The 25,484-nt window shown below is 44.9% G+C and overlaps 1 protein-coding gene across 3 annotated transcripts in view; it reads left to right on the forward strand.

Annotated features, from left to right (window-relative positions):
* The window catches only part of VDAC1 (voltage dependent anion channel 1), a 71,428-nt gene that overhangs the window by 42,177 nt on the left and 3,767 nt on the right, over positions 1-25,484 (forward strand). Inside the window, exons 1-6 of one of the 3 annotated variants that reach the window (XM_056501996.1) lie at positions 13,752-13,881; positions 20,210-20,279; positions 20,825-20,874; positions 21,081-21,233; positions 21,324-21,376; positions 23,568-23,795. In XM_056501996.1, the coding sequence (XP_056357971.1) occupies positions 20,213-20,279; positions 20,825-20,874; positions 21,081-21,233; positions 21,324-21,376; positions 23,568-23,795 (551 nt within the window). In that variant the 5' untranslated portion in view covers positions 13,752-13,881; positions 20,210-20,212. Of the gene's footprint in view, positions 1-13,751; positions 13,882-20,209; positions 20,280-20,824; positions 20,875-21,080; positions 21,234-21,323; positions 21,377-23,567; positions 23,796-25,484 lie in introns of those variants that run through there. The other 2 variants (XM_056501998.1, XM_056501997.1) reach the window with 2 other exon arrangements.

Consider the following 25,484-nt stretch of genomic DNA (forward strand, 5'->3'; position numbering starts at 1 on the left):
TGCTAAGGTCACCTCTCTGTGTATCAGCAAATGGGGCTGCTACTGAGGTCACAGGAGGCTTGTGTCTGTAATAAGAAACCCAGAGTTTGCAAGTTTGCAGCAAATATCTTTCTGAAAGGATTCTGGTCTGACCCTGGGACTGCACTGCCCCACTCACACTGCCTGGGGACAGACTGCCAAGGTGTTCAGGTGTAGGCTGGACCTTAACCTCTTGATCTTGTATTCATAATGAAACAGGAAGGACAGCAGGAACTTGCTCTTCCTAATGTGGATTTTGCTAATTAGCTGAAATGCTTCTGTAACACTTGGTGGCTGTTTAAGGCCATGCATGCCACTGATGCAAACTGCTTACTTGTAATGGTGTGAGCAGCAGCAGCTCCTGCTGGGAGTGTCAGAAGCTGCTTCTTGTGCAGCATGTAGGAAGCAGGTTTTGCCATGGTGCAGCTGTGTGCTTGCTGACTGCAGTGCTTGGCAAAAGCAGCAGCGGTGGGTGATGGTCACAGGCAGCATCCCATGCTGCTGCTTCTGCAGGGGCATCCAATGCCCCTTCCATTGCCTGGAGCTGCAAAGCCTTGCTCCTCCCTGGCTTGCTGGGTGTTTTTGGCTTAGAGGGGAGAAGGGACAGCCCAGGAGCTGGTGGTAAGTGGTGCCTGGTGCCACCCAGTCCAGGGGAGAGACATGATGGAACATGTGTCCAGCTCTGCTTAAATATTTCTTGATCAAATCAAATTGAGACTGCTCATTAGCTCCTACAGCTTGCAGAGACCATTTAAGCTTCAGTTAAGATCTGCAGTCTGACTAGTGCAGTATAAAAGGGCCTCAACAACCCATGAGCTACTCTAAAGGGAAAGGAGGATTTCCTTATAAATAAGGAGTGTGGCAGATGTCACAGGCTGAACACAACTGATCTATGAAGCTTTTCTCTGTATCATTAGAGTATGTATTACTGTTAAGCCCAGAAAAACAAAAAACTCCTTTAAGTAGTTAATTTGAATATACAGAAGCAAAAGGAAGAATAGGAGGAAGATGTAGGTCAAATGCTTCAGGAAGAAGCCAAGGAAATGTTCAAAGAACCACAAGGTTGGTTTTTACCAGTGTCAGAAGTAGTTGCAGGTAGTTTGGCTGTTGGTATGGAATTAATTTTGCTCCTATTAGAAGAAAAAAAAAATTAAAATATTTTTTAAAAAAGTAACATAAATGTGGTGCTGGGCAATGTGGGGGCACTTTGCAGCCTGTTGGTGTCCCTGTTTTGGAAAGCCCCCTTATGGTGCTCATAGCCTGGATGTGCTGCTGTCAGTGCTGTCCTCTGGAGCCCTCTCCATCCCTGCCCAGCTCAACCAGTCACTGCCCCTGCTTGTAGGAGCATTAACAGCTGAGGCCAGCAAAGAGCTGCAGGTGGAAATTGCTGTCCTTTCTTTTTCAATACTGTGAAGGAGTAGGATTTTATGACTGATTTCCCTGATTTTAGAGGTTGTAGAGGATGTTTGGGAGTCTGTAGGAGACTGGGGAAATTCAGGAGACTGGGCAAAATCTGCCACTAAGTCATTTTTTATGAGAGGCTAAACTTGTAGGACAATCAGACTAACCCAGAAAAAAAAATCCCAGCTCTAACAGCAAGAGTACTGGCCAGCAGTGTTCCAGCCCTACTGTCTGACCTCCCCTGGCCCAGCTGGCACCAATCTGGCTGCTCTGTCCCAGAGCAGGGGTTTGGATCCAGGTTAGTCACACCATGCCTCTGCCAGCCAGCTCCTGTGGTTGGGGCTGGCAGGCTTAGCCCGAGGAAAACTTCACCAATGCAATAACATTATTTGGGGGCTGGAGAGACCTGACATTCAGAAGTGATCTCTGCACAGACACTGCTGCCTTTGATCAAGAAACCCACTAAACAGCCATTATTAAAACTAATTATTTCTTCTTAGTCTGATTTAAAAAAAGCAAACAAAAACCACCCCCCCAAACACCCCAGCTCCTTTCCCTAAAGCTAAAGGGTTTTAGCCCCTTGTTTTCATGACTGTTTCTGAAAAATGTTGTGAATGTGACTTTGCACAGAAGGCTGCAAGAGCTGAGTGTTCCTTGCCACATAAAGAACACGTGTTTCTTCTTTCATGAAGGGAAAACTTTCTGCTGTGTCTCCTGTGACCTACATGGGTGTGAGCAGTGCTCTGCACCTTGGCTTTTATGCTCTGCTGGCTGCATGGCTTGCAGGGGTTTTGGGGAATTTTTTGTGGCTCTTGCCAGCGCTTCAGCTGCTCAGTCTCAGCCTGGGCTGTACTCATGGAATGGCCTCTGGTGAAACACTGCTGTGTGCTGGCTGAGTGTGAGCAGAGAAGTGAAGAGTGCAGATGTGGCAGAGCTCAAAAGCTTCCCCTGCACCTTGAGTCTTTGAGCTGGACAGAAAGGGGAGTCAGGAACAGGAATAGGCCAACCTCTGAGCTGCTGTGCTGCCCCAGATGAGCTTGTTTATGCCAAATGAACTAAAAGAAAGAGCAAAACAGACTTAAGTTAGGTGTCAAACTTGGATTCAAAGGACCAAGTGTTAATGATCACACACCAGGTGTGTGATCTGTGCTGGGTTCACAGCCTGTTTCCATTTTGGGGTTCCAGGAATAATGCACTGCATGTGTTCATGGCCATGCTGCTGCCACAGGGGACATTCCAGGAAGGCTGGGCCATGAGGGCTGGTGTTGGTATCCATCCAAAACCATCCTCAGAAAGTATGATAGTAATAACAGAGTAAATTAAGTTTTTTCTTTTCTTCTGCCTTCTTCCCCTGCACACTGCAGGCTCAAAGAAGGAAGAGTTTGCAACCTGGGAAACACCATCCATGGTTTTGGAAGTGATGAATGGGAGCTTTACTCTTTGAGGAATTTCTAAATTGTAATCTCTCAATTACAAGATTAAATTTAGAGCAGCTACAGGGATATCCATCAAATGTGTGCTTCTGGCAGTACAAATCTTACTGGTCCTAAAGTGGGAATGATTTAATTTCTTTAACTCCCGTCTCTCTCTACTAGCTGGTAATTGGCAAGATACATGGTGCTGGCCATAACTTTTGAGGTATTTGTTCATTTTTATGGCTGCTCTTAATCCCATTCCTGCACTTCAAAGTTCAAGTCTTGTTGTTGAAGTCCTGAAATTTATTTAAAAGGGGACAAGACCTGATGAAATCAGCTGGTAATCAAAGTTTTTTTTTTAAGACATTCCATTAATCCCTTTTACCCTCCAGGAGATATCTGATTTTGCCATATCCTTGTGACATATCCTAGGCTGGAACATGTGGGGTGATGGAAACCTGGGAGAGGACAGATCTTAAGTCAAGCAGGGGAAAAAAAGGAGTAGGCTCTGCTGAAGCTAAATCTTTACAGAGCTGTGGTCTGCAGCTTAAGGTATTCAAGTAATGCTCCTCTTGGTGGGTGTTTATGGACATGGAGCCAGCTGCAATGCATTTGGTGCATTTAAAGCCTTGCAGTAACTCAGAGTGAGGTTGAACATCCCTGCAGCACAGCTGTTGGAACACCAGCCACTGCTGGAGACAGCAGCATCCTTTCTTGGGAGTATGCAAAATGATCTCTGAGTCTGCAGGCTGCCAAAACCTCCATCATCTTCTCCAGGAGATGAGATTTTTGAAAGTGAAGAAGAGAGGCTGGAGTCCAAGTGAAGGAATATTCCTTGTTGCTGCACTGAAGGGACAACTGTAACAGGTGAAATAACCCACGATGGAAAGAGGAAAGGTGTGATCCCAGCTGGGGTGAAGGAACACAGCCTGGGCCAAGAGGGTGCAGACAGGGAAAGACACCATTGCAGCAGAGATGAAGGAACTATCAAAATATGAATGCAAATGGGGTATTATTTATGGCTTTTAGGTTGGCATTTGGTGAGCACCTTAATGTCTCGCCAGAAACAATGCTCTTAAGGTTAAAAGAAAAGCTGCAGGCCATGAAAAGTGATCAAGAAAAACTAGGGGCTTTCAGGGATAAACTCAAAGAAATATGGGAGTAGGTGTATAGGGAAATGAGAGATAAAATCAGTAGTTATTTCAGGGAAAGGACTTGGGGGTTGAAAGTGAGCTGAACCATTCATCTTACTAATGAAGAAGAAGGGGATCAAACAGCTTGGGAAGGATCTTGGGGTGTCTTTCATATTGCAGATCTGCACAATGCAGGACTTGAAACAGCAAAGGGAAAAGTCAGGACACATATCTGAGATTCAATATCCCTGAAAGCCCTTGGAGAGGCTGAAGACAGTGTGAGAGAGCAGATTCCCAATGGGGGACTGCCTGCAGTGAGGGCAAACACCAATCCCTTCCTCTCCCTGTATCTCATGCTTTGGAAAGGTATTTCTTGGATTAGGAGGTGGCTACAACCATCCTGTGTGAGATACGATTACCTTGAAAAAGGTTGAAAATATTCTGCAATCAAGCAGGGTAAATAGAAGCATGAAGGATGGAGATGTTCTTGGCAAATATGGAAAAGCTGGGCACGGAACACTCATGTCTCAGCTTTAATGAGAGTTTGGGGTCAGCAGAGCCTGGGCTGTCAGTGCCTGTGCCCTCAGTGTGTCACTGCTCTGGGTGACAGCCCCAGCCCAGCCATGCAGTCCCAAGGAGGCAGCTGCATTTGCAGCTGTGGTCACTCTCCATCCTGCCCTGCTCATTTTCTCTGCTGGAGCTGCTCTGCAGCTGCTCACCCCCCGAGCTCTCTTCTGCACACAGTGAGAGCCCTCACCAGTGTGACACCAAATGGCCTCAAGCCCAGTGGCAGGAGAGAGGCTGCTGGCTTTGGGGCAGCTCTGGGCTCATCTCCTCAGATGGGAAACTCCACACAACTCCTTCTTCATCCCAGTGACAAATGCAGCAGTAAGCATACTGCAAAAAGGCATCTCCATTTCTAATTGAATGGTTATTCCCACATCCTCCTTCAGTCAGTGCCCTTCAAACCCACTTCCAGTAATTAAAATGGAAAATGTCTGCCCTTCATTTGCTGCCTCTGGAACGTTGTCCTTGTAAATCCTACACAATGCCAGGGCTTTGATCTGCCCATCTGCTCTGATCATGATCCCAGGACATCTTCAACTAACATGTTTTTTAAAATCTTGTTGTTTCCTCAGATTTAAGCACTGATGCCTTCTACTGGTGCTATTCAGCTCCAAGTTATTAGTTAATCTGGTTATAGAGTAGTTATTATTTCATTCTTGGCTATTTAGTTATACTGCTGTTACCAAGTATATTTTTTGTACATGTACACAAAGGAATATGTGGATTTGGCACAAGCCTTGCTACTGTATTTGGGAAATGTGATTTGGGTTATTTTTGGCTCTAGGTTCATATCAGTCCTAAGCCTGTGCATGGAGAGGGCTGCACTGGCAGCCAGGGGCTGTCTGTACAGCTCTGCTGGTGGCCATCCTTGTGGCAATGCACCCTCCAGTCCTGCTGAATGTTTTTGGTCCTGCCTGGAGAACTCCCACTATATGAAATAGCAGCATCACTAGATGGCACATGTGAGCTGCTCTTGTCTGACTAGCAGAGGCTAAACCTAGCAGTGAGGTTTCTTCCTTCAATGTTTTATTTTTTTGTACTTCTGTGGCTGCTTCAGACAGCAGAATGCATCTAATGCATCCAAACCTGCCCTATAACCCCACTAGATACCACTCTGTTATCCAGTGGTTCTGCCACCTCCCTGCTCCTGCCCTTACCATCCCAGAGATGCACTAGGACAGAGCTTTTACTTTGCCATCCTTCATGAGAATGAAATATAAACCCAAGAAATAACATATAATAAATTAAAGAAAATAATTATAAAGAGGTCTTAGCATATTTTATGAGGTCTGTCTTTCTATAAAGGATTGCTTTAAGTAACATTTTATGAATTCTGCTTGCAAAAATATTGGCAATCAAAGCCTACAACTGGAGAGTAACTGTGGTCTAATGGTTTTTGCTGGCAGGGAACAGGGTGGTGGCTGTCCCACTGTGTGGTCCTTCCCCTGAGATGTCTGTCCCTCTGCTGTCACTACAGGGGTGACATGCATCTAAGTTATGGCCTGAAGCTGCTAAAACCAAGTGTCAAACATGCTCCTAAAGTGCCCTGGGCTTCTGTTAACACCTGCTGCCAAATAGGACCTTTGTCACAAGAATTATTGGCTTGGCAAGTTTTGAACTCATGGAGGAATTTCCTTCACTAAGGCTTTCAATCAAAGTATAGAACCAAAGATCAACAAGAGACAGAAATAAAACTCTTTAATCAAAAGAGACCAGAAAATGGTACCATTAGTTGCAGCCAATGGAATAGAGGCTGAGGTGTGTATGTGCACGTGTGTGTAGGGAGCTGAGTTTATTGTCAACTTCTGCCTTGTTCTTTCACAATTAAGGGTATTTCCACGTGGTGACTCGTGTATCTCAGGACTAAGAGGAAATTCACCTTTTCCTTCTCTAAGGTGGAACAGATCAAAGGGCAGAACTTCTTCCAGAAGAGGAAATCCACATCCTTACATCATGCTCTGCAAGCTGCTGTTGCTGTCCTGCTCCTGAACTTTATCCAGGCTGGATGCAGCAAGGAAAGCAAATATCTGCTGACCTCCCAAGGTTTGCATTCCCAGGAGATGGGCTGCTCCCAGCCTCAGCAGAAGTGCCAGACACTGGGTAATGCTTTGGCTATGCTTGGGAAACAGTCTTACCTGCTCCAAACTCTGTTGGGATCCATGGAAAGGCTGTGCTGAGCTCAGCTGAGTGCAGTGAAGCATCTAAACTATTGCTCACCCATGTTTGACCAAGCAGGTGGAGAGTTTGTCCTGATCTTCCCTCTGAGCTGGAAGAGAAGCCCTCACCTCTCCCATATGGAATTAATTTGTAAGATCTTTTGCACCAATTTTACCCTGCACCTGCCTTTATTTTTGTATAAACACCAAACCAGAAGTTTTAAGGATTCTTGACTCAAGTCACCCTCTTCTCCTACCTGCAAGGCTCAGTAGGGTGACCTCAAGGCAACCAGCAATGCTCATCACCAGGTCTAGAAGATATTTCTTTAGGAATAAATCTCTTTTTAAGCATTTCTGTAAGCATAAAGAAGGTTGAAGGAGAGCTCCCAGGCAGCACTTTCCATGAGATCCTTGGCTGGGAAGTGTGAATTGTAAAGAGCCCCTTTCCAAGGAATCTGGTGACAGATGTTCTCAGCAGTATGGGCCAGACTGGTCCCCCAGCAGGACCTGTGCCCTCTGAGGAACACTCCTTCACAGATGAGCCATCTCCTTTTGCCTTCCAGAAAAAACAACCTCTCTTTCCCAGAGCAGCCCCCAGCTTCTATCACAACCAGCAATTTGTCCTGTGCTAATGCAGCACTCCCATTCCTGCCAGGGATGGGATGACAAGTGTACTTGATACCCAGCTTTAATCTGATGCCAGGACTTGCTTGAGGAGCTGTGAAAACCTTTTCTATTGCAGGCTCTTGACCGGGTTGTCCTTCCTCTCAAATTTCTGCTGTCGTATCTCTACTCTTCTTGTCTGTCAGTCATTGGCCAGTTCTGATATTCTGATTTTTTTTTTTTTAGAGAAAAACCCATATATTTTGGAATAGAGATGAGAACTCTGGCTATTCCTGTATAATGTGAAGGAGGGTCTAAACCCTCAGTGAGATGGGAAACCACTGGCCCCCTTTTGTCCCTCTCCATGGGGGCTTTGATTCTCTGGAGTAGTGAGGGGGAGTGCAGCTCATTGGCAGGGGCTGTTCTTCCCTGAATCAGAGGTTCCCTTGCTCCATGGGAAGAAGCTCTAAGGGAAAAGCTGTAGGGCTGTGTCTGTCCTATTGAGGATATCCAATGATTTAATGGACCCTATTTATTACACCACATAAGCAGGAAAAATTATTCTATTTTCCAAGTCCAGTGGTGGTTTCCACTGTCTTCTTCAGTGTTAATTCCAGTTGTATCCACTCAGCAACAGCAGAAACAAGTTATCACAATGCTTAGAGAAATTCTCTGTACACTCAGTTTAACCTGGAGGAATTTAAAGAACTGTAGTCTAAACGCACATGTTCTGTTTCATTGGGACATGCAGCTACAGCTGCATTTGCAGGGACAATTTCCACTATCCCAGGCTGCTCCAAACCCCATCCAACCTGGCCTTGGACAAGCCCAGGGATGGGGCAGCCACAGCTTCTCTGGGCAACCTGTGCCAGTGCTTAACCACCCTCACAGGGAAAAATTACTTCTTAACATTTAATCCAATATTCTCCTCTTTTAGTTTAAAACTGTTCTCCCTTCCCCATTACTATCTGCCTGTGCATATATTGTCCATGCTCTGGTTTCAAGGAGGCTTCTACTCCAGCTTTACCTGACACACCGAATTTCCACCTCTCCCCAAACAATTGAAGTAAAAGCCCTGACATCTGTTTTGTCAGGTCACACCCCACGAGGAGGGGATGCACCATTTCCCTCTCCCCTGCCTGGGTGGGGGTTTTTTGCCCCTGCAGTGTGAAGATGAGGTTACTGTGACCATGGGAGTCCTGCTCCTGCAAACAGCTCTGTTTGAAGCAAACCACTGGACCAGCACAGGCGTGAGAGAAAGTGTCACAGCCTTTGCAACTTTTGTCTGGTGTGAAAAGGAAAATATACGGTGATGGAGGGGCTCTTGGCTTTGATCATTACTGATTCAGGGAAATAAAAACATAACCCAGAGGGAGAGAGCGAGGGGTGTAATAATGTCAGGTCAATCTCTGTTACTTTCCAAGATCAAAAGGAGCTGTAGGAGTTTAGCTTTTATTGCCTTCCCCTTTTGTTTTCTACTTTTCGGCTTTCTTCCTCAAAAATCAATACAGCCCTGTCTGTACTTCTCACACCCTTGTTCCCCCCATTGCCCCAGCCCCAAGCCCACTGCAGGGTGTGTGGCACAGTCCTGGTGGGCACACTGGTCAGGGTGCCCATCACTGCTCAGCCTGCCACGTGCTGCTTTAGAAGATATATGGTGATCATCCTTTCTTCAGTGTGTTGAACCAGGGCTGGCTCTCTTGGCAGAGCTCACTCCCTGTGTTGATGAAGGATGTTTGGGTGCAGCCAGGACAAAAGCCTGAGCAGGGCTCTCTCACCCCACAAATGTGCTGATCAGCATCCACAGACAGAATCCCATTAATAACCTCTTTTCCCTTCAGCACCATCTCCAGTGGTTTTTCAGCATCATGAAGGACTGAGCCTGCTGTGCTGGGGAAAACCAGGCTCTGGGTGGTTTATCTGGCTAGTGCAGAACACAACCTTCTGTGGGGCCACATCTTGGCTAAGGAGCTGAACAATGCCTGGCAGGTGGTAGAGTGGACAAATGGAATAGGAACAACTAACAGCCTTTCTGAGCTGAGTCCACATTATGAACCAGCTCGTCCCTCCCCCTGTGTGAGGCTGTAGTTCCTTCAGCCTGTCCTGGCTGCCACAGCTGCTCTCTTGGCTGCTTGGCCCAGATGTTATGGATCCGCTAGGATAAATTACATGATTAGTTGGTCCACTGTGTTTTGTGAAAATAATCAGTTAAAACTGCACAACTCTTTTAAAGAGTTTTTATTAAAGATATTAGTGTCACATTGAGAGAACAGGGAAGGAGGGAGCAGTGACATGGGTGGGTGTGAGGGCTGTGCTGGTGGTGGCAAATAGCTGCTACTGCTCATTTGTAGAGACCAGCAGCTGCCCACTTACACTGGCCCAGGTAAAAATTGTTTATTCTGACACAGAGATGCTCTGTGGAGCATCAGAGCTGTGTAAGCATCCCCAGTGCCGGGTTTTCTGCACTGGAAACAAGTCTCTGACATGAGCACAGCAGGCAGAGAGGGCTTGGCTCTGAGCAGCACAGCCTGGGTTGAGTTTATAAGTGTAAGAGGCACAAAGACATGTTTGCATAGTGTGATACCCAGCAGTGAGGCATCCTTGCTTATTTTATGATTCCATCATCATGTTCTTGACTGATTATGAATGGATTCCTTGCAAGTTAACAAGCTGAAAACAATTTTGTTATTAAAGAGAGCCAAATCAAACTTTATTGAACAAACACATATTGGATCTCTGGCTAATGAGTTTTTCCACTGTTCAAACATGTTATGTGATATGAATGAAACTGCAGTTGAATTAGACTTAGCTGTTCATGTAGAATTCACAAGCTGCAATTTTCTTCTCACAGCTTTATTTTAGGCAGGTAAGTTATTTTTGAAGGAAATGACAGTTTTGCACAATTTAGCTATGTAAAAGTAATTAATAAAAGTAGTATTTACTGGTCCCATTTAATGAAGAAATGGAATCAGAAGCATACTTTGAAATGCAGAAGGGCTGATCCCTCCATGCCTCCTATCACAAACTCCTGAATGAAACACTTTGTGGTTTGCTTTGTAAGCTGCAAGCTGCAAGCCCAGCCCCAGGACTGTCACCTGAGCTGAGTGAAGCCCACATTTTGCTACCTGCAGTGACTCTTACTTTGATTTATTCCCAGCTAATTTGGTATGAATAGTATCAGAACCAGGGTCATGGCTATATCCATCAGTGATGCAGAACAGAGCTTAAAAATAATCCTCTGACTGACAGATTTATATAATGAAAGATGGGGCAATTCCAGATTTCTCCAGCAAACTGGTGTTAAACAAACTGCTCTGAGTGCTCAAGACCTAAAGCCTGTGATGGAAAAGGAACATTTAGACAGAGCCTGTATGTGAACTATTTGTGGAATTACTGTTAGTCAAATCTATTATGATGCATTCCCTTATGTTCCATTTTCAGCTGTTAAAACAAATTAAGCTGTAGCATTATTAAAAACCAAGAACTGCCAAAATAAGAGAGGGGACTGACATTTAGAGCATTTTGGAGATTTCTTATACTGTAAAAGAAATTTGTAAAATTTAAAACTGAAGTTACAAGCACAGATTTGATCTGTTGAGAACATCCAGTGTAATCCTCCTATTCTTCTGGCACTCCCTAGAATAATCTACAGTTCATAATATGTAGGAAAAACAGAACCCAAGAGAGCAGATGACACTGATACCCAACTCCATATGAGGAGATTTGCTGCCATCTTTTGGTAGATGCATGTTCCAGAAATTAATGAAAAATTATCTCTCACAGATAATAAAAATGTTCTCCTTCTGCTCATTCTTAGCCCACCTGCAGCATCAGCCCCTGGAGGGATGTAAAATTGTGTAGATGAGGCATTTGGGCACAGGGTTAATGGTGGACTTGGCAGTGCTGGGTTAAGAGTTGGTGTTTTCCAATCTAAACAATTCTGTGCACTCAGCCTCTACTGCAGAGGCAGCCTGTGAAAATTAATCTCAGCCAACAATACTCCAAGGAGCTCCCAATAACCCTGTGGGTGCCTGTGGGGCTGGAAGGGATTAATGTGGGGCAGGGGTTGGATCTTCTTCAAGGTCTGGCTGCTCAGAGAAAAGCTGTAGGGAACAGGCTGCAATCTCTGCGTGTCTGCAAGTAATAAAATACTTCTTTATGCTCAGAGGTAATAAAAGAATATATTTGATAATCTGGGGCAGCAACAGGATGATGCAAGGGGAGAGAGCAAGGCAGGGACACAGAGCTCCACAAATCACACTCACTGCTGTCAGATTTACCTTTGCAGAGGGCAAAGAGCTGAGGCTGCACTTTGGGAGGGGCAGGGTGAGAAGCTGCTGCTCGGGGTGAAAATGCACCCTTGTGAGTGAGCCAAATGGATGATGGGGAATGCCCTGTGTCCCTGCTCCACTCCGGGGTCCTGCTGCCTCTGCAGCAGCAGCCCCCTCACCTCCCTTGCTCCTCTGACTCCTGGAGGAGCAGGTTCAATGCACCCCGGCAGAAAGCTGCCCGCTGGTTTTTTGCTGGGCTATGTTTTCTCATGGGACAGTGAGCAAAATCCAGGGTAGGCTTTGACAAGCCCCAGGATTCAGGAAAAGAAGGAGCAGCTGCTGCCAGGGCGAGAGCCGAGAGGGTGTTGGGAGCTGACGCTTCACCCTGATCGCAACTCTGTCACAACACCCACAGTCATAGCGGTGCCCGGATCAACAAAGTTACTGTGGTTGCAAAAACTTCCCAAATTTGAAAGGGACCTCTTGTTTCCATGGGTTCCTACCTGGTGGCAGGCTGCACACTTTATTTTAAAGTGGATTTGGTATCCAGCACAATTCCTTCAGCCTTTTGCTGCCTCAACCGCCTTTCTAAAGGCTATATGTGGCTACACACAATCCTTTCCTCTCTACCACCTTGTCATGCCAAGAAATTCCTCAGATCCCACTGAATTCCACAAGCCACTTCATTTATACACTTCAGTTCAACATTAAGTTCCTTGCAGGGTTTATTTAGTTTGAACCCTGACCAAGGTTCCCAAGTGCTGTGTGTGTGCTCAGCTGGATGACTCCAACCTTTCCCTGGGCTGTGCTGGGGCAGGCAGCGCTCACCTGCTCGGGTGCAGCCCTGCCTCCCGTGGGAGTGGTGCCCTTCAGAGAAATGCTGTTGGGAAAACAAAGGCATGAGCCAGGTAAGGGCACAAGCAGGGAACCTATCTCCTATCACCATCCCTTCCCACTGTGCAAAGAAGGAGCAGGAAAGAACTAATTAAAACAAAACAAAACAAAACAAACTAAACAAACGTTCCCGTGGGTGAGATGTAAACTCTCAGCAATGTTTTTTTTTTAATACAGACATCCCTTGTGTGGTGGGGGCATACGGGTGACCAGCCAGACCATCAGCAGTTTCCTGGCTGAGAAGATTCCCCTCGTGATCTTGTGGGTGATGCTCTGAGTGTCCCACGGACCTCCAACAGTGTAGGACTGGGTTTATATCTCATCCTGAAAGTGGCCCAGCTCCACCCCGGTTCCTCTCCGATAGCAGAGCACTCCCTGCATGACCTTTTGTTACCAGGAGAGTGTTGCCCTGGCCCCAGTTCAGCTTCCCTGTGAGCTGTGAGGGCTGATTCGTGTGTCTGAGGGAGACTTAGGAAAGACCTTATCTCCCTAATTCATGGGAGCTCTCCACGGCGCTCAGTCAGCCCCCGCGGGGGGACTCTTGCTGACCCCCGACCCTCTGACAGCTCCTTTGGACACTCACCAGGTATCACACACAGCCTCACCTGCTCACAGATCCTCTTTCAAATTCTCCCTTCCTCCTTTCCCACCACTCTTGCCTCAACCAGGATATGGAGAATGGAAATTTTAACAAAACAGGGAGTTAGAGAATTCTAGGCAATTCTAATTTAGCTATTTCAGACTAAATGGGTACTTTCATGGAATCAGTGTAGTTTGGGTTGGAAGGACCCTTTAAAAGCCACTTCGTGTCGTTTCTCGCAGAGCAGGGGATTGTGGTACCCAGGTGGCTGCAGATGTCCCGGGACGTATCGGGGCTGGCACTGGTGCATCTCGCGGATGCCGCAGCCGGGGGCCGGTGCGGTGCTGTGTGCCGGTGCGGTGCTGTGTGCCGGTGCGGTGTCGTGTGCCGGTGCGGTGCTGTGTGCCGGTGCGCTCCCTTGTGCCGGTGCGGTGTCGTGTCCCGGTGCGCTCCCTTGTGCCGGTGCGCTCCCTTGTGCCCGTGTTGTCCCCGTGTGCCAGTGTGCTCCCCTTGTGCCCGTGTTGTCCCCGTGTGCCGGTGCGCTCCCCTGTGCCGGTGCCGCTGCGGCTCGGGGTGCCGCGCAGCCCCCGCGCCGTGCCCGGGGAGCGGCCCCGCGGCCCCGCCTGCCGCCCCGCCCCGCCCGCCGGTCCCCGCCCGCCGGTCCCCGCCCGCCGGTCCCCGCCCGCCGGTCCCCGCCCGCCGGTCCCCGCCCGCCGGTCCCCGCCCGCCGTCACGCAGCCGCCGCCGTCGCAGAGCCCGAGGAGGCAGCGGGCAGGGGCAGCCGCCGCCGGAGGAGGCCGAGGCGGAGCGGAGCGGAGCGCGCAGCTCCCGCGGCGGGGGCAGGTAGGGCTGTCCCGGCGGGGATCCCGGGCCGCCCCTCCGAGCCGCGGCGCGGGGCGGTGCGGGCGGCGGGACTCGCTCGCGGGTCACGCGTGGGAGCCCGCAGCGCCCGGGGCGGGTTTGCCCACCCGCGGCCCGTCGCGACGGAGATAAAACTGTGTCCTTACGTAATGCCGGGCATTGCGACACACGGGCCTGCCGGGGCACCGCGGGCGGCGGGCAGCGGGCTCCCGGCGCCGCATCCCGGGATGCCGCCGGCCGCGGCGGAGGCCGCGCTCGCTGCACCGTGACGGGAGCGGAAAGGTCACTGGGGCACGGCGGGCGTGCGGCTGCTGACGAGCGCTTCAGCCAGCGGCATCGCTCTGCTGCTTTCCGGGAAGCAAAGGTCGAAGGTGGCTGTACCTGGCTGGGTTTAGCACCCTCTTGGCTCTGACGTCCCTTTCTCCTCGCTCCTCCGCACCCCCGGGATCCTTCTTGCGGGTTGCCAAATTCATTCTGATCTGCACCAAAAACCCCAAGCCTCAAGCCAAGCAGGCAAACTGTTTTCTTCTTCCATTTTATTCTGCTTATTCTCAGAATGTAGCTTTTTACTTGTGGGGAATAATGCCAGTTTAAAAATCCCCATGTCTCTGCTTTCCTCTCGCATACCAAGCACCGTGGGGCCCCAGCAGCAGCTGCCTCGATTCTGCCTTGTCACAGTCCTTGCTGCGAGCAACTCCTGCTGGAGGGAGAAAAAGTCTTTGAGTCATTCAGTCTTTAGGTATTTACAAAAAAAAAAAAAAAAAAAAACCAAAAAAAACCAACGGTAACAGAATTTTCAGAAAATGGAGTGGAGCTGACTCATCATCAGTGACCAATGCAGGGTTGTGTCTCTGGGGAGTATTTATAGTGATTCCAGTAGAAACAGATCCCAGCTTGTTTCTTAGATGGGTTAGTGAGAATAGAGATGTGTTGCAGTTTGTTTTGTTGGGTGCAGTGGGTGGTTGAATAATCACCTTTCTCATGGCATTTCACCTGTGAATTTTTGTCAGAAATGGGCTTTTGGACTATAGCAGTGACATTCCAGAATAATGCCTCCCCCCAGCACTCTCCATCAAAGGTTTCACTGATCTACCTTTTCTTCCTGCCCACATTTTGGGGTGTGTGTATGGGGGTGTGAAGGTGTCCCCACCCCTGACACTGTTGGGATGGAGGCAGGATGCACAGCTCAGGCCCTTGTGGGCTTGGCATCTGCTGCAGGTAGGGAAAAGCACATCCGCCAGTGTAGCAGATGCTCCTTTTCCGTGTGAGCTGTCACATTGTGCTGGAAGACAAAATTCCATTTTAATTACTCATCCCCATTGATCTGGTGCTGGGTGTTCCTGCAGTGGGGCTGGGATCAAGGGACATGTCCCTTCCTGAGTGCACTGTTGGGACATGTGCTGACCTGGGCTCTGCCATGCTGGTGGCGTGGGGTGGGACAGCAGCACTTCACTTCTCCTCCTCTGCAGGTATTTAACAGAAACAGTTTAATTTAACATGTAGGGACTGTGTTCTTCCCTTGCAATTTAGTAACTGCAGTAGCTACAACAAGCTGCGATATCCCCCAAGTCCATTTAATTGATCTTTACATTTGATAGTTTAATAAGGGCTTGCCATACAACACTGCAGTTCTTCATGGATACCCATACAATTAAGAGCAGGCTGTCTCTTTCTTTAATTCCATAATTAGTATAGCCTAAATAATAATATTTACATTTGCTTTAAAGGGGTTTATTTCCTTTATGCTTTACTGTTTATTGGGCTCCAGAGGTACTGCATAAACCCTTCTTTAAATCTGCTCCATCATGCATGCAGTTCCAGAGCAAAGCTCCAGCAGGAAGGCTGGGATCCTGCAAGTGTCACAGGGATGCTGCACAGCTTTATAATGCCTGCAACAAAAGAAATTGTGGACTCCCAGTCTTAAATTTTGAGTCATAATGGTGCATGGTTATATGATGTTGGCAAGTTGGGACAAAAAGTGTTGTTCAGTATTGTGTCTAATAATGCTGAGTATTTACAAACCACGTGCTTTTACTGGCTTCTCAAAAGCCTTGTGATTGTGCCCAACTTGATGTTTGACCTCTGTGTGACTGTGCATATATTTACAGGTGTGTTCTTAAGCCTCTGCACAGTGAGGCTGCTGAACTTGATCTGAAGCAGACTGCGGGCATGACTTGAAGGGATTTGGGATCTGGACCATTAAATCCAAAGTGTGGAGCCAGCACCGAGTTCCCCTGGGAGCCTGGGATGTTGTACAGGGACACTGGTGCCAAGTGGAACTGGTGCCTCCAGCCAGCCATGGGATGGGGAGGGAGCTGGGCCGTGCTCTGACTGAGGGCAAAGCCCCATCCTGTGTGGTGTATTGACACAATGGCTGGGAAATGGCACTGCCCAGCCTGGGGGTCCAGAAAGGCACCTAAAAGCTGCTTCATTCCAAGGAAATATTTTTCCTTTAATGAAGGAGGTAAATGACAAATAAATTAGTATTTTTTGTAACCTTGGAGCAAAAGACCCTCATGTGGGTTTTTCCCCATGCAGACAGACTGGACCTGCTTGCATAACCCAATATTGTTTGTCCCTCCCAGATGTTCCCAGCAGCTGTAATATGTCCACCCTGCAAGTAGCATCTTTTCATGCTTGGAGACAGGGAGGTGGGATGTTCAGAACTACTACTACTACTATCAAGAAATGGTACATGAGTAAGGTTTATTGGGAAAAAATGTGGCTACATAAGGATACATTTTTACTTTTTCAGCCTTGAATCTGATAGACTTCCACTGTCTTCATGGGAATTTTATTCTTATAATGGATTTGATTCTTATCTTAAATTTTTAGATTGTTCCTTTCCCTATGTCAATATCATAAAGCTGATAAATATGTGCAGGGAAACTTTAACCTAGGCATGTATGACAATTCTCAAGCAGAGATGAGTTTTCCTTTGTTGGCAGCCAATCCTTGTATTTGCCAGGGCACCCTGTGGGTTTGCTGCTTTTTGGACTGAATTTGATTTAATTGTCCAGAACTGCATCATAGAATGAAAACTTTTCCATCTGTGACACTGGAAAATATTCAAATTTGGCTTGCTGTAATGAAGTCTTCACTGGGGCTTCCTCTTGGGACCTGCAGCTCCAAAGGGAGCTCCTGGTTTTCTCCCTGTGGCACTTATAAATCAGGCATTCCTGGAGGTATGCTCACAGCAGCACTTGGAGCTTATTCGTCCCCAGTTCAGGTTTTCTTCAGTCATCACTTGTGCTATGGTGTTTTTTACTCAAGAAAACCTAAATATTTTCCTGCTGAGACCATGTTACAGATACTCAACTTGGCCTGCTCTGTGCAGGCATTGAGGTCCATAGTCACACTGAGCTCTTTGCTCACTTGGACAAGGATAAAAGCAATGAATTCATTTCCGTCCAAACATAATCTGAGTTAATGTGCAGGGATCCCACTGGTGAAAAGCAAGGGCACTTGGCCATGGCCATTCCTTGATCCTTTAAGAGTTTGAATCCCTGCTAAGCATGCTTGTCTTACAACCTGTACTCGCACAAGATGTAATCAGTTTTGTTTTCCATCTGTTAAACAAGAGGCTTCTTATTAGCCAGTGCAAACAGAAATAATTATTTTTGTTTTGTTCTTGCTGACAACAGCAAGGTTAACCACCAAGTACACAGCTCCTAGCATTTTCCACACTCAGCAATTTTAAACACCTTGCTCTGTGTGTGTTACATGATTTGCCTTAAAACCAGCAGGGATTTGGCTGTCAGTGCTGTCCCCTAATTACAGTAATTGTCTAAGTGGAGCTCTCATGTCTCCCACTGTTCTGGGCCCCGACTGCAGCAGTGGAGCAGCCTGGCACAGCTCATGCACCTGATGAGCTTGGCCACAGCCAGACATGATACACAGGCATCAGGGAACAAAACCTGGCTTCACGGGGTTTGGAGAAGGGAAAAACATGACTGAGAAAATCCAACCCAAAAGCATACAGCATTCATTTATGAAGAAAATATTTTGATTTTATGAAGTGACTGAAAGGTACTGTTGATAAAATAGGTCTAACAGATTCCAAGACGCAGCTGGCAGAGCGGTGCATTATCTTTCAAAGCAATACTTATTTCATTTTTCAAGTGTAGAGATTTGTAATATTTTAAATTTTTGATTATGCTAAATGGCAATATCCATCAGAGGGTTCTCATGGGGCTGGGCTGCTCTTGCAAGGTAGAAGCATTTGCTGTACTCAGACAGCTCTTAGTGACTCCTGCCATCCCTCTCCTGAGTGTTGCCTGACTTTGGGTGGTGATTTCCAAGCAGGGCATTGTATCTGCTTCTAGTGACTTCAGTGAGGAGGAGAGGAATTACACAAATATGGTAATACCTTCTTAGGGGTTTATTCTGCTTATGCTTTTGGATTTTTTTTTTCCTTTTTCTCCCCCCTTTTTAAGGCTGATTTTGTGTATAAACATTAAATCCCTGCTTTTATGTTTTCACAAAACAAACTCAAAGCAGAGAAATTTAGGTCCAATATAAGAAGCTAAAACTGTTTTGGAATATGAATTAAAAAAAAAACAAAACTCTTTAGCTAGTTCTGTATTTTGGGATGCATTTTAATTTGGACTATAACTGGAAAGAAATGACATGCACCCAAGTAGTCTGAAACTGAAGCTACATCATAGCATATGTCCTTATATCCTACTTTATGTTCTGAAGAGACTGTTTGCTTTTATTTAGCCACCAGATATGTTTTGTTCCTCTAGGATAGGGATTCTTCCTTTATGCAATAGCAATATCCTGCTTTAACAGGCACCAGCTTGTTGTCTAGAGTGCTTGGGGCACTGAGTGGCTGCTGAAAGTCTCTATCTGATCTTCATGGGGTGGTGAGCTTGCCTGAGAACTACATCCCAGTCTGCAGCCAGAGAGATATTAAAGCACCCCTGTGTCCAGAGCAGATCTGTGTGGGATTTAAAGGAATAATTTTCTGCTGACATTCAATACTGTGGAGTAAGAATGTCAGGCAGTTTTTTGCTAACATTGAATACTCTGGAGTAAGTATGTCAGGCAGATTTTTAAGCATTTGCATGTACATGTAGTAAACTGCTTAGTACTTTTGAATAGCCAAAAAGTTTGTGAATATGGAATTTTCGTGCAGCATTTGGTATTGAGGGGATTAGCTTTATAAGTATGATTTATCCCCTTTGCTATGTAGAATTTGGAAATCTTGTCTACAAAGACAGAAGATGTACACCTTTTCAGATGGCTTGACTTTGTCTCCCCTAAAGAAGTGACCTTATTTGAATAAGGGAGTAGAAATTATTGTACTTGGATAAGAAAGGAGATTCACTTGGTTTGTTCCTCTCAGGATCTTATTTTCTCCTCTGCATATGGTGAGAAAGTTTTCACAGTGGCTGAGAAAATGGCACGCATTTATCTCTTTTGCATGAGGCCACTGAACTAAGATGTCAGGGCCTGCTGAAGATGGGAAGGTGAGGACCTTGGCAGTGGGGGCATCCCTAAGAAAAACAACACAGTGGAGGAACTGCCCCTGCAGTGTCCCCACCACTGGGCTGTGCCTTTGCAGGGAGCTCCACTCTGCATTTTGCTGCTGAAGAGGGGTTGTGGCTGCCTTCCCCATGGCCTGACTTCACAGGGTGGCCTCCCTGCAGTCTGAACTTTTCTCAACAAGCTCATTTTTTCTCAGGTGCACAGAAAAGCACTTAATGGTCAATGTTGAAGGAGACGTCTTAACCCATTAGTAGCGATAGCAAAGTCAAAGAAAACGGAAGCATCAGAATGACCATTTATTGATTTTGCTGACATAAATGTTATCCATTTGCTGCTCTGAATTAGGGGAAGAGTTCCTGATGGTAGATGCTTGTTCTGGTTACATTTCCTTAGTTAATGAGTTGGGGCCCTAATGCTTTACAACAGGATGCAGAGATCCATTAGGAGAAACATTTCCAAGAAATGGTTTGATAAAACCCTGAGTTCATTCATGTAGTTACACTGATAAGAAAACAACAGTTAACCCTTCAGAAAGGCATGGGAAGTTCCTTTAATTTTAAAATATATTTGCCCTGCAGCCTGTTTCACATTCTCAGTGGCAAGTACATGGTCATTGCTGCTGCTGGCTCCCAAGCAAAGTGAAATCACATACTATGTTTGCTATAGCTGCATTCTTCAGGCTGTATTTAAGTGGTGGGTGGGGGATACAAAATGAAAGAGGCTGAAATGGGCTTAAGTTCCTTGTTGCTTAAAGGAATTAAGTAAGTTTCCGAACACTGCAGTTTACTTTTGTTATTTCTTAAATTTTCCTTTCCAGAAAATGGCTGTTCCACCTGCTTATGCTGACCTGGGCAAATCTGCCAGAGATATTTTCACCAAGGGATATGGTAAATAAAGCCAAAATAAGTTTGGTCTTTTGCTGGCTACCTGATTCCTGAAACTGTTAGGATTTTTTTACTTTCCCCTGAAAAATACTCCAATTATTTCCATTAGAATTCACAGAATCACAGCTTCACATTGCCCTTGCTGTTTGGAAAGGGAGGTTAACTTACTTTTCTTCTGATAAAATTCTTCCTGTTCCCCATAGAACTGTTGTTGGTTTGAGAGAAAATTCTGTGCTATATTTTGTGTTGGTGAACAGGATCACTGATGGCAGTAGTTTGCTTTTGAACAGAATGCTGCTCACTGTGAATAAAAGTATTATTACATAATTTGGTCCCAATTGTATTGCTGAGGTCAATAGGATTCATCAGTCAAGTGCTATCTGAAGTGAGCACAAGCTGCTTCTTAGAAACACATGGTTTGATAACTGTGCCCTTGGTTTAACTGTTTAGTAGTTCACAGGTGATTTAGAAGAGAGCTTTAAGAAATAATTTAGAAATGCTTTTCAAATCAGCATATATATGATTTATATTTTTTACTCACTGTCTAGGTTTTGGGTTAATAAAGCTTGATTTGAAAACAAGATCTGAAAATGGACTGGTGAGTTTGGAAATCAAAAACATTGTGGTGGTTTTGTGATTACTGTGTATTTCTTTTTAAAATAAATATATTTGTATTTATATGAACTAATATTTGACAAATTATAATTACTGATACATTCTACAAGTATAAGAATTTTCTGGATTGCATGCATGTAGGTATTGACAAATACATATATTACATGTATAAATTATTTTTTCTTTTAGGAATTTACAAGCTCAGGTTCTGCAAATTCAGAAACAAACAAAGTCAGTGGTAGTTTGGAAACAAAATACAAATGGGTGGAATATGGATTGATGTTCACAGAAAAGTGGAACACGGATAACACACTAGGCACTGAGATTACGCTTGAAGATCAGGTAATTTTTGGCTCCAAAAAAGCAATTTGCAAATTCAATTCCGCCCATCTCTAATTAGAAATCCAACCAGTGAATTTCTTTTCTGTTCAGCTTGCACGTGGCCTGAAGCTGACCTTTGACTCCACCTTCTCTCCTAACACTGGGTAAGAACTGAGTAAGCTAAAGTGACAAAAAACACATTTTAATTTTTTTTGTCCTGAGATATGGAGACAGGTAATAATCAGCCTGTGTAGGGTGAAGTCATGTACATCTCACTTACATCTTAGTGTTAATAATCCCTTTTTAATCCTTAACTATAGCAAGCAAACACAATAGCTTGAAAATTGTAGTTAGAATTAGAGAGTGAAGAAAAAGTTGTGGTTTGGCTCAATTGTGTATTTCTGGCCATTTCAGAGGACGAGCTGCTGCCTTAATAAAAGCACTAAACAAGTCAGCTGTAATGCAAAGCTTAACAAGCTCTAGGGGCCAGTTGGCCACAGCTCTGATAGGTTGACCAGAACTGGGCACTTGTCCCGAGCTGAATTTATCATCTGAATTCTTGCAGGCCACAGCATGCCTTGGTGGTGGGGGATATTTCTGCCACAGTGATTGGATGCCGTGTTTTATGTCGGCCACAGGGATTAAGCAGCAGCTGTAGGTCTAGATGTTGGTTTATTTTTTTCCCCTGATTATCTTTGTGCTGCCAGTGAGTCAAAACACTCTGCATGTTAGCTTCCAGAGCAGCAGGCTGCACTGCAGGCTCTCAGGGAAATAGTCCCAGAGGAGCTTTCACCCTGTCTTTCACATTTGGTGTTCTGCACTGTCAGCTGCTTTCAGTCCACTCCTTATTCTAGGTTAATGAGATATTTTTGTTAATTAGAATAATCTCAAGTAGATTTTTATAATTATTTCTTAACTGTTAGGATTCTTAGAGAAATTAAAAGGAAAAACCTTGTTCAAGAATGATGTTACAGGTCTAGAACTATTTCTTGGGCACTCCACAGACACTGTAGTTATGATTGCCTCGAGAGGACTGTTACATGTGGGTAAATGGAGTGAGATTCAATCCTGCTGTGACCTGGCTTAGTTTGACAGTGATGCACCATGTCTGAATGTGAGAGTTCATTTCCCTCTCCTTATTACTTACTGACTGTGATGAATCTTTCAGCAGGTAAAGTCATTTTTTGGAGCACTCAGTGTTCTTATTCTCTGTCCCTGTGACATTGGTGAGAGAGGTACCTTTTACAGAAGTTTCAAATGAGTGCTTTTGGCACTCCTGCACTTTATTTCTGATTCTGCAAAACACAAGAAATTCCTGGGTCTGAGCTAATGGTAATAAAAAAGAGATCAGTCTCTGTGTGGGTCTGATACAGCACTGATACTGTCTGTTCTTGGAGGTTGTTTTTGCTAGCTGACATGAAAGGTTGATTTGAAATTTCAAATTAGCCTGACTTTTCCAGAAAGATTTTGGTAAAGATTTGGTCAAAAACAGAAGACACTTGTAAAAACAGATGAAAAAAAGTCTGAAATAAGAGTAGCTGAATATACTAGACATAATTCTCTGGCCTTGTGAGGGTCTGCACTCTTGCTGTAAATCAACCTAAGGACACATGAGAAAATACTGTTCTGGCCAATAGTATAAAAATAAACAGGCAACTCAGGAAAGTTTATTTCTGCCTTAACCTGGCAGCTTTCTGGTGGCTGTAAATGGCTGTAACCATTAAAGTTCACAAAGTACCATAAGGATGGTGGGGATGTCAGAGCCACTGAAGCAGCCTGCGTGCCAGCAGAGACTTTCCCTCAGGAAATTGCAAAGTAGTGATTTCCTAATATCTGTCACAGTAAATAAAATTACCCAATTCACTAGGATTGTCTAAAAACTGTGTGCCTGGGACAGGCAAAAGTTGTTTGCTTGGGACAGGCAAGCAAGTCCTACTTGCTTGTGATGGTGGTAGTAGTAGTAGTAGTAGTAGTAGTAGTAGTAGTAGTAGTAGTAGTCCTACTACTGTGGACTTCTACAGTTTCCATTCCTTCCAAATTTCCAAAACCATTGTATCAGTTGGAGATGAGGGTATGGTTTTGTCACTTCCCATCTGTGTGTAGCTGCTTTTCAGAAAACAGTCCAAAGTGCTTTGTAAGGTACCATACCACATTTTATTGCTCATTTGCAAAGAATTTACTGTAGCTGATTTAGGATTTCGTAAAGGTGAACACTAAGAAGGTGACATGTGGCTCTCCAGGGATGTACACATTGTCTTCAGGAGCTATTACACTGAGTTGAAGTAATTGATATGATGGAATTGCTACCTACAGGTGTACCTTTGCAAAGACATGATCTTTTTCTTTTCTCTTTAGGAAAAAGAGTGCTAAAATTAAGTCGGGGTACAAAAGGGAACACATCAACATTGGCTGTGACATGGATTTTGATATTGCGGGCCCTTCAATACGTGGAGCTCTGGTGCTTGGCTACGAGGGGTGGCTGGCAGGCTACCAAATGACTTTTGAGACAGCAAAGTCTAGAGTAACCCAGAGCAACTTCGCTGTTGGCTATAAGACTGATGAATTCCAGCTTCATACTAATGTGTAAGTACTGGCAGACAGGCACTAAAGAGGAATTTGGAAGGATTTATCTGCTTACTAAACAAGTGAAAGGGTCAGAGGTTCAGCAATGGTGAACAAGGGAATGGTGAATTTGAAATTAATTCTTCATTAAAGATGTCAGACTGTATTTTTTCAGCTGCATTAGCTTTTCTTTGAATTATGTGGGTGAGGAACTGGAACTCACTAAGCACCCAAGGGTCCAGTGTCTGTCTAGCAAATAAGGACTATTAGAATCCATTAGTGATTTAATAAAAAAAAAAGTTATAAAAATATTCTTTGTGAAAGCTGAAATAAAAGCAATGTTTTCCTTTTACACCTGTCAACATCAAACAAAACAGTAGTTTGATGTGCAGAGCAGAGTTAATCAGAGGATGAACAAGAACAAGGGAGTGACTGGATGAGACAGGAACTGGGTTTGTTTTAGTTCTGGAAGGGATATGGTGTAAAAGTTTATTTGGTATTACAACTTCTAATAATCTATTTGCACAAGTATTTGTCTTTTCTGAATGTATCAAAGTGGGAAACCAGCATCAAATTCCATGAAAACCTTAATTTCTCCGTCTCCTGTTTTTCCTAAAAAGGCAATTTACGTCTTTGGGGAAGACAGTTTTTTAAGATTAGGCAATCCCTAATCCATTCTCCTGGTCCCCCCTTTCTGTGGCCTTGGGTAATTGGGTATTTTGCATGTAGCACAGCTATTCCAGGCTGTTTCCATCTGGGGGCTGAACAACCCTTCTGCCTTGTAGAGCTACTTCTTCAAAGCCTTCTGTTGTTTCATGCTGTTTGCAGCAATCCGGTTTAGGAAGCTCCTGCTGCCTTACAGAACAATTGAACCCCCACAGCCCAGACAGTATGTTTGAAGGATTGCCAAAGCACAAAAATGTTGGCAGAAAACTTCCATCAAAACATTATGTGGGGTCCCCCTTCCACTCAGGAGTTAGAAGTTACTCCTTCAACCACAATGACTTTCAACTTAGTTGTGCTGTCGCAGTTCAAAACATTGTGTTATTGGCTTTCACTATAAAATGCTGGTTCTTATTACTCTTAATTAAAGCAACAGCAGAAATTAACAGCAGCAGGGGCTCAGATCTGTTTCTTCTATTCCCAAGGGTCTGTTTCTCAGGTTGCTGTTATTGTACAAAACCACAGATGTAAGATATTAATAGAAATCTTCATATTATTTATAATAATTATTGTTAATAATAGATTAGCTAGGTGATTGATGTATTTCAGCTTTGAAAACATGTCAGAGCTTTTATATAATCCCAGAAAGAGTTGTGTATGGAACTCCCCTCACTAGGCTGTTTGGTTTTGACATCTGCACAGGTCAGTGTTTCACTGGGATGCTGTGGCAAAGCAGATAATGTAACTAGGTAGGGCTTGAGCATGTTTTTTTTGTTCCTGGCATTACACAAAACAGCTGAGGACCCTAGCAAGTTACTTGCCTTAAGGGTGCCGTAATATATTAATTTTCATAGTGGGCTAGTGTTTGTTTTTTTTTTTTTTTTTTAAATCTACATAAAAAGTGCTTTTATCTGCATAAAGAAGTTCTATTATTATTAGAGTTAAAAAGAGGTTGATTTTATTATTATTATTATTAGTATTATTCTTTAATAATAAAAACAAAGGAGGTAGGGCTGGATAATTTCTAGTTTTAAATATGACTTTCCT

The sequence above is a fragment of the Oenanthe melanoleuca genome, chromosome 13 (genome assembly GCF_029582105.1).
Source record: "Oenanthe melanoleuca isolate GR-GAL-2019-014 chromosome 13, OMel1.0, whole genome shotgun sequence".
In the NCBI taxonomy this organism is placed as follows: domain Eukaryota; kingdom Metazoa; phylum Chordata; class Aves; order Passeriformes; family Muscicapidae; genus Oenanthe; species Oenanthe melanoleuca.